The sequence below is a fragment of the Sinocyclocheilus anshuiensis genome, unplaced genomic scaffold (assembly GCF_001515605.1).
Source record: "Sinocyclocheilus anshuiensis isolate Anshui unplaced genomic scaffold, SAMN03320099.WGS_v1.1 scaffold397, whole genome shotgun sequence".
Lineage (NCBI taxonomy): Eukaryota > Metazoa > Chordata > Actinopteri > Cypriniformes > Cyprinidae > Sinocyclocheilus > Sinocyclocheilus anshuiensis.
In genome coordinates, this window is record NW_015539841.1 from 209,678 (window position 1) to 219,288 (window position 9,611).

The 9,611-nt window shown below is 40.5% G+C and overlaps 1 protein-coding gene across 3 annotated transcripts in view; it reads right to left on the reverse strand.

Moving 5' to 3' along the window:
- Positions 1-9,142, reverse strand: part of bicd2 (BICD cargo adaptor 2) — a 34,608-nt gene extending 25,466 nt beyond the window's left edge. For all 3 annotated transcript variants that reach the window (XM_016480714.1, XM_016480713.1, XM_016480715.1), the window contains exons 1-2: positions 8,665-9,142; positions 2,290-2,502 (exon numbers count right to left, since the gene is read on the reverse strand). In XM_016480714.1, coding sequence (XP_016336200.1) covers positions 2,290-2,502; positions 8,665-8,868 — 417 coding nt within the window. In that variant the 5' untranslated portion in view covers positions 8,869-9,142. The remainder of the gene's footprint in view (positions 1-2,289; positions 2,503-8,664) is intronic.
- Between the last annotated feature and the right edge of the window lie 469 nt (positions 9,143-9,611).

Sequence of the window (9,611 nt, forward strand, 5' to 3'; positions counted from 1 at the left end):
CTTTCACAACGAAACACACAGCGTCTTCACGACATGGCGGCAGCAACAATACTACAGCGAGAATAAAAGTTACGCCTTCTTTCTTTGTGTGAACATTTGGGCGGCATTATGCAAATCTTCCCACATAGTAACATAGATATGTGGGGGCATGTTAGTACGAGCCGTTTTAGGTAGGTGTGGTTGACTCTTAACTTTTATAAAGAATATCTCTTTGGATTTGAGACTTTAGTCTTTGCAACTTTACAGATCTTCTTTATGCACCAAGAGCTTGTAACACTTCAAAGAGAAAGGAAAAATTGAAATCGCATCATATGACCACTTAAAAAAAAAAAAAAAATTGTGAGAAAATCGAATCGTCAAATCAGTATTGTGAATCGAATCATGAGTTGAGTGAATCATTACATCCCTACTGGTCACTGTGCATTCGTACAGCATTATATAATGGGTTTCAGTCTGTATTTTTCCTCACATTCAGTTTTAACACAGTTTGTGTTTGTTGGGCAAGGTATGGCACGTCCAGTCAGTGGTGTAGACAGAGGCAGGGCTAGGGGACACCGGCTCATCTGGAAAATTGATTGGCCCCCCCAGTGTCCCCTGACCTCTCTAAATATAATGCTAACTAAAGCGGTCTTGCTAAATGAAATACATTTGCTGCTCCCAGTTTCAGATTTAATTTGGGTTTTCCGGCATTTACATTTTTTTGTGCAAGCAACATTTCAGGCCACACAAATGTTCTGTTCTGGCTTTGTTTGAAACCATTTTCATTGGCAAAACAGGAAAAAAACAGACAATATTGTGTCTAAAATGTAACTCACTCAATATTAACTTCTTGTTTTTTTAAACTATTGCATAAAGTAATATTACATTTGTGACTGCGCTGACAAACTAACATTCAGGAAAACGGCACTCTTGCTTTTTGTTATTACATAACTACATCATGGCTTTCAAATATATATAAAAAAAACACACACACACCTGAATTATCAGAGCATTCTAACTGTACTCTAATATGATTCATCACGCAGTGAATGCTTTTGGACTCTCAAGACTGTTTTCTACAAAGTGAGTTACATACTTGATAAAGTGAGCTTGCATATCATTAAAACAACAATTATGAAATTATCATAAACTATATCGCACACCCCTCAACTAATACTTGGTTGAAACACCTTTTGCTATCAAGAGTCCATCAACTGAGTCCATCAGTCTTGATTTGTCCTTTTTTTCACGCTCTTCCTTAAAGAAAGAGCTCCAGACTGATCATATTGCGGGAGATTTCTAAATCTACTACTAAAGCTTCCAATCACTGTAATGCACTCATCAGCATGTGTCCGTCCTAACGATCCAAACACAGGCCGTTCAGTCAGACAGACGCTCACGCATACACCTTTTCCACCACGGTAGTTTGAGTGCTGGTTCGGAGCCAGAGCCTAGTTTCAAATCGGTTCTTTGTCTTTCGACACCCAAAGCACCAGCTCCGAACCAGGAAAAGTGGTTCGTAAGTAGCACCAAAACATTGCTGGTCTAGAAGTACGAACCGCTTGCATCAGGGGCTGGGGGCGGGGTTACTGTGACCAACAAGACAAACAGAAACCTTTGACCGCCATTTCTGAAATAGCAGCTAAACACGAACACGTTGGGATTCGCCGTGTTTGGATGCCGATGTAGGTTTGCAAAGCCATGAACATCAATAGCAATGCAACGTCCGCCACTGTTGATGGTGTGTTTAGGCTCGTTCGGGATGCATCGGCGCTGCACGGACAGGTCGGTGTGCCGCGGGAGTGATTGGAAAGCAGACGACTCTCTTTATGTTTGGTGCTTTGGTGTTGTGTGCTGATTAGGGATGTAACAATTCACTCAACTCACGATTCGATTCGATTCACGATTTTGATTTCCCGATTCGATTCACAATTTTTTTTTTTTTTACAAAATTAGATTTTAGACATATTATAAATTAAATGTGTCCTTTTATTATTGCTTGGACAAAATACTGTACGTTTCTTTGTGAAATTGAACTATAACACTATAATAATATACTATAAATTGATTTTCAACCGGCTCGCGGTTAATCATTACATCCCTAGTGCTGATGCATCTTGAACAAGCCTGTTGTGTTTGGCGCTGCCGCGCTAGCGTTGCTGGGAAAGATGAGACGTATTCAATGATGTAATGACCTGGCTCTGTGGTGGCTCTCTAGCCCGTGGAAAGGCAAACCGGTTCTTAGAAGGCTCGCCAGGCTCGCTGGTGGAAAAGGGGTAACAGTGACAGTGCTGAAGTGCTCAGACTGACCTCTCGGAGTTCCTGAGTGATGGTGGCGAGCCGTTCGTTCTCTGACTGGACGTTGGTCAGGATGTTACGTGCTTGTCGCAGCTCTGCCTGCAGCTCTTGCATGCGCTGCTCATAATACACCTCCTTACATGCCGACTCCTGGATCAGCGACTCCTCGCGGCTCTCGCCGTCAGCCGCCACCTTCCTGTGGTTGGAGTGGGCCTGTCCGAAGGCCTGTGTATGGAAGAAGGATACAAAGATTAGAGAAAACAAGCAGTATACCATGCAAACTCTGCATCCAAAAGTGTGCTCACTGCAGCACCAAGTCAAGTCACCTTTATTTTCATAGCGCTTTATAAAATACAGACTGTTTCAAAGCAGCTTCACAGTAATAAACAAGACAATAGCACAATTTTTTATGCAAACTTCATCAAATATGACACAAATCCAAATGTGACAAAACATTCCTTAGATTTAGAACTTAAGTCTGAATGAAATGATCAAGGTTGCTCAGGGTTCCACTTTTAGGATCAGTTTACAATGGGAAAGACTGGAGTCTCAGCCCTTTTAGAGGGTACTTGGAGAAGTGTACATGCGGAACATTTCAGGTTTGAGAACTCTCTCAGACCTTTTATTTTATGAGGGTGTGAAAGTGCCTTTTTTTTTTAAATTCCCCAACTTTTGGGTTGATTGATTTCTGGTAGATAGATAGGAAGCTATGGTCTCTATGGCAGCTTTCTGCTGTAAAAATACCGAGTTTGAGATTCTGCTGGTTACAGCTAGAACTAGAAGAAATCTAGGGAAAAGTTTTGAGCTTTGAGAAATGAAAAAATAAACAAAAACTATAAAAAATATATATACAGGTGCATCTCAATAAATTAGAATGTCGTGGAAAAGTTCATTTATTTCAGTAATTCAACTCAAATTGTGAAACTTGTGTATTAAATAAATTCAATGCACACAGACTGAAGTAGTTTAAGTCTTTGGTTCTTTTAATTGTGATGATTTTGGCTCACATTTAACAAAAACCCACCAATTCACTATCTCAACAAATTAGAATATGGTGACATGCCAATCAGCTAATCAACTCAAAACACCTGCAAAGGTTTCCTGAGCCTTCAAAATGGTCTCTCAGTTTGGTTCACTAGGCTACACAATCATGGGGAAGACTGCTGATCTCACAGTTGTCATTCTAATTTATTGAGATGCACCTGTATATATATAAAAAAAAGTAATTATGTTTATAATTGACATAAAATAGCTTATGCCTGTCATTGAGGTCTAAAACAGGGATTCTCAAGCAGGGGATCCAGCGCTCACTAAGGGGCCTCAGCAAACTTCCAAGGGGGACCTAATAAGCCTTAAAATCATTTCAGATTCCCATCATCATCACTGTAGTATTCCTTGTACCTTTCATTTATGCTAACTTAAGTTTTTAAAACGACAGAATTTTTAAATTCTAACACTGTGCCCTAACTAGACGCAAACAAGGCGACACGATAAAAGCATGTTAATCAGAGAAAATTTTGTTTAAACAACTTATTTTTTTTAAAAACAACAAAAAACAAAACAAAAGATGATACATTCCTGGAGAAGGCAATCACAGGACTTCACAAAAACCCATCTAATCAGTATTAATGATCAACAGTATGTTCTTCAGTATCAACTGTAATGTTCATGTATAATATATACTCGTATTTATTAGGGGTGTAATGGTTTAGATTGCTCATGGTTCAGTTCGGTACGGTTCATGGTTTTAGGGTCACGGTTCGGTTCAGTACGGTTCGTATGTGCTATGTTCAGGGAAAAAAGGACTATGGTCAAATAAAAATAAATAAAATAATAACAAATAATCAAACTAAATGCAACAGCACAAATAAAAACAATAGAGCAAATATACAAATCAAATAAACTGTGTTTTCAGGCATTTAACAGTAATTTTCAGGCCCAGAAATTTAAAAGTAAACAAAATGTAAAATAACAGAGCATATTTCACTGTATAAATTAAAGATCAATCCTTGTTGAAGTTACAAAAGCTATTCAGTCAAGAGAAGTGAGTGATTTCTTTGTCTTTTGTTGTTTAACATTAAAAACACAGACAGCAGGAATAGACTGCAGTTCCTTTAAAGTCGGCATGAAACAGAAGTTGCGATAGCCTTTCTTCCCTTCTGTGACGTATATCCGAGTGAAACGGCTTCTGGAATGTAGGGCGGGATTTCAGCCTTCGCCAGGAGTTTGATTGACAGGCAATCTGACCAACAAGACAGAGCAGGTTACTTTTGGAATGAAACTATAAGTCTCAGCTTTCAAAATTGTTAATTTTTAAACAAATTCAAACTATACATATCATTTTTGTGACTCTTTAATGTGACCTATCGCTGTAGCGCCTCAGTTCTAGTGGTTCAAATGTGAATCAATCTCTTCCTGCTAATTATAGCTCGAAATAAACATGAATGAACATGTATGTCGTCTCAACCGCGGAAGACATCAATACACCATTTTCAAGTTCGACTCTACTGACGTTAATCTATTAACTTTCCTGTCTGGTTTGTTTGTCGGACAAAACGGCGGATTCGGCATTATGATTGGTCAGATCGCCTGTCAATCAAACTCCCATGTTAAAAGCCTGGTCATTGGACAGTCAGTATAGTCCAACCCCTACGTACCAAGAATACCGCGATACGTATTGTGGGTGGTGTATTGCGGTTTTTCGGTTTGGTTTGAATATCGTTACACCCCTAATATTTATATTTAATACACTGGAATAACAAATGCTGGGTTGAAAGCAGGAAAAAATTGTTGCTACCCATGTAGGTTGTTTCTAATCTATTTTGGTCAGGATGCTGCCATAGAGAACAGCTGGCCGTTTAAACGGCACACAGCAGCACAGCTCAGTACGTTTATTGTTCCCGTGACCATTCTTCTGAGCTGGCTGGAGGAGGATGAAGTGTTTACTAAGGCTGAGAGAGTTTCCTGTGAGTTCAGGCACCAGCTGAAGCAACTTATGTTTTTAACAATGCTGCATTTAATTACTTACTTTAGGGTACCCCATGTAAGTACAGTATAGTTTGGCGCGGAGGTTTTCCACTGCTCTGCACATTTAGTATGTTTTCTCTTATCTGACAGACTATGCAGTTAATGGATCTCTCTCCTAATGAGCTGATGATCTGAATCAGGTGTGTTAAATAAGGGAGACACAAAATGTGTAGAGCAGTGGGTCCCCATGACCAGGATTGAAAACCAAAGGTTTAGCACAGTTATCCTGTGCGCTTAAACTGTCAGAAAAACACAGGATTCACATAAACACAGTAGGTTATGTCTTGAGTGGGAGAGAGGGGGAAAATGGTATGTTGGATCCGTGCATTAAGTTTTAAGTGAAGCAGCCTAATATATCTGCTGCTGTCCATGCTGTTAATGTGCAAAAAAGAGAAAAATCATTGCTTTTGACTGAATAACTTTTGTAGCTTTAATAAGAATCTAAGTATATTTAATTTAGGCAGTGTTATTTTTTACATTTGATTCCATTTCTTACTTGAAAGCTATTGTTAAATAGACCTACTGTACCTGAAAAAATCAAAATTAAAACTGTTTATTGCATTCATTTATTGTATTTAGCCTATTGTTGGTATTCTGCATCTTTGTTCTTATTTTTAGTAACAAAGATAAAATAATGAAATAAAATGAAGTGAAATAAGATTTCTTATATTATCCACCCTTTGGCCTAAATGTCTGTCTTTATTTATTTTGTTTTGTTGCCTTGTAAGGCTATATTTTTTAAATTGGGAAATTAACTTGTACTGCTCAGTAATTTCCAAAACAGGCTCAAAAACCAACATGAGAAAGAATCATGATGAGATTGTGAATCATGATCCAGAATTTGTGATGTGATATTTTTGCCATATTGCCCAACCCAAGTTCACCCCAGGTTAGGGCTGGGTGGTTTAACGCTATTTACCATGTGATGGTAAACATGTGTCAACTAGTAGAGATTCTGCTACATCATTTATACCGCTGGAGGTGTTTGTGCAGCTCTCAGCGGGCAGAACTTCTTTATGCCATAGCAAAAAGAATACAATGAGGAATAGCTGAAGAAAATCCCCAAAAAAGAAAGATGTTGTTATGAAGGGAAATGTTAGACAGAACATGGTGTTTCTATGGAGTTTATGTTGATTATGGCGTCCTAGTAATGTCACTACTTGCCAAATGACAGTATTCAACTAATTTCCATCAAAGGCGTGTGAACGTCAGCTATTTTACAACAGCTTCATTCTGTTTTTACTTTGACCGTTTGGAGTTTTTAGGTTCGAACTCGTGTTTAATCTCTTGCTTTTTGTCCACCGAGTTCCAAATAAACACAGAAAATAATCAAATGAGAGGAAGTACATTTGTAAAGTGTTCCAAAACCAAAAACAGGCATTTCCACATGGTTATTTGAAATATAAACTACTTCATCTTTGAATTTCCAGCAAAAATAAACATACTGCAGTATATACTGTAACCCTGATAAGATTTTAGTCATCATCTTGGACAAATGGCATTTAGGAGGGTGTCTAACAGCCGGTACTAAAGTCTGCGCCAGCTAGCTGTTTCTAACCAACAGAACAAACTCAAACACCTTCCCTTTGGACAGATTTTGGTCAAAATGGCATCACACTATTCATCCTTCAAATTCGCTTGAAGTATTTCAGGTCTTTAGTGACTAACATAGAGCTGTAAAGCTGATAAAAGTCAAAGGGCTGATATGGATGCACATACAATCTCTAAAGCTGGCTCTGTACAGTGTTACCCAGAATATCAACTCGTGCTTGAACAGCTGAACAGCTCCAAAACAAACGGTCTATAAACCTCCCACATTGATGGATAACCTGCGTGCTATGTGAGACACCTGCTCTAGCAACAGGATCAATCCTGAGTTATTCAACACAATGACTAATTTAGCAGATTTGTTTTCAATTGCACCCTCATGAAACAAAGACACACTGTTTGAAAGAGCATGAAGTAAATGCTTTTAGCTTCTTCTTCTGCTATAGGGTGGGACAGCTGGCTTGCCAAGCGCAGCACTGCCAGCATCTAAAGCCCCACTAACCGGTTTCCACTGATTTTCATCGTGCATTTGAAAAACAAAGTTGGAGTGGGTGCTTGTGACCCTGCATGTCAGCTGTTAAACTTTAACAGACCATTCAAGTCATCTCACTGCTGAGTTATGCTGGCTGTTACTGAATAGGCACCCAAATGTTGACGTCTCAAAAATCACATACAGCCATTATGAGAGTAATCCATACGACCCCAGTGGATGGATCAGTGTCTTCTGAAACAAACAAACAAACAAAAATACCTAATACTAATTTATTCAAGTTTTTTAAATGATAAACCATACCTTCTAGGCAACTATCATATGCATGTTCACAAGTGGGTTGTGTTTACGTTTGACATGAACACATACTGGCTGTTATCAATGAACAGAGCTGGTAAATGGAGACAGAAAGTGTAACCTTCAAAAATGTCAAAAAGGACCTAAATGTGACAGGAAATTACTCAAGCTCCAAAAAAAAATAAAATCAGGCAAGTTTTGATAATTGATCGACGATAACAGGCCTGTTTTTGTTGCTGATTGACCTTCAGCACTTCCTCATTTCAACAAATTCCTAAAGCATCCCATCTCTCATTGTGTGCCGACATTGAGCGTCATTCTCAGGCACTAGTGTGGAAACTCAGTTTGATGAGAGACAGAGGCGTGTTTATCTGCAGCTCGGCCGGAGGAAACCATCTGTATTCTCCTCATTCCTCTTCAGGCTGCAACTCTCTTGGCCCTTTAGGCGGGGACAGAGACTCCCGCAAAAATTCAAAAGCAGGCCCGTCTCATTTCCCCATCACTCATGAGCTGAGAGCATTACTGTACACAAATGAAACCACTGAGGACCTGTGTGAAATAACAATGGACTGACAGAGAATAACAACTAGGCCTACATAATAATAATGATGAGCTCATTTCACTGTATGCACAAAGTGACATTCACTATAGCAGCTACACAATAAAACAGCCAATAAAACACAGGCAGCACTTTGCACATGACTGGTTACAGACTAACTAAATAATAATGACCCTAAAAATTCATTCGCTTCAGTCATAACCAAGCAAATGTTAAATCACTACAAAGCTTACTACTAGAGGCCGAATCAAATGTATGGATTTATGCCATCTGCTCCATCAGAAAACATTTTTATTCTTCCCAACAACCGCCGCACGCACAGAATTGTGGGACATCATAGGCAAGTGACACATTCATGAAGAATGCGACCGGATGAAGGAATCGTCGGATTCGGTGTTTTCCCACTAACACGATTACAGTACTTCTCCATGTCCAAAAACAGCACGAGGGCATTCCGTTAACGCACCTCTCGCAGCTGCTCCAGCTCCTGGCGGACGGTCTCGTGCTCCGCCTCCAGCTCGTCGTACCGCTGCTTCAGCTGCTGCTTCTCGTCCAGCACCGCGAGCCCGTACTCCGCCGCCTGGATCTTCTCCCGCGTGGTCTCCGCCAGCTCCCGGGACAGCCGCTGCACCTCCGCCCGCGTCAGGTCGCGCTGCTGCTCCGCGGACATCTTTAACGGCGGATGCTTTCAGATTCTTCTGTGCGTGTTACTGCATGACAGCGCTCTGATCCGCCTTCGCTGGTATATTCCTGCCCGTGAGGTTTCTTCTGTCCCTCAGGGGTAGAGGAGCTGGTGCTTTACTCCTCCTAATGCAGCTCCATGACTGCGGATCTACCGCCTCCTCTCCGCTCCCCCTCAATAATAACACGGAGAGGAGGCTGTAACTCAGCGAAAGATCTGCCAGAATGGGGCTTTCCTTGGAATGAGGAGAGGCTTCTTGTGGGAGATGTAGTTTAGAACAACACCTTTTGTGATGTCACAAATGGGGCAAAAACTCGTATCCCGTGATTCACTGCGGTCAGACGGTGTGGATACCGGAAGCTCGTGTGCACCGGCTCCCTGCGTGTGACGTGAACGTCTCCGTTGAGTTCAGTGGACATCGCTACTGTAGTATTATTATTATTATTATTATTAACCTGCGCGGGGTTGTGCTACAGACTTGAAAAATAGCTCAAATTATGTGGCTTATTCGGGTAAAGTGAACTGTCATTAAAAAAAAAAAGACGTTCGTTACTCAAAAGGCCCTTTCCACCACAAACGCGCCGCGAAAAACGAATCGCCTAAACCAGGGCTGTCCAAACTCGGTCCTGGAGGGCCGGTGTCCTGCAGAGTTTAGCTCCAACCCTAATTAAACACACCTGAAGCAGCTAATCAAGCTCTTACTAGGCATAGAAACTTCCAGTCAGGTGTGT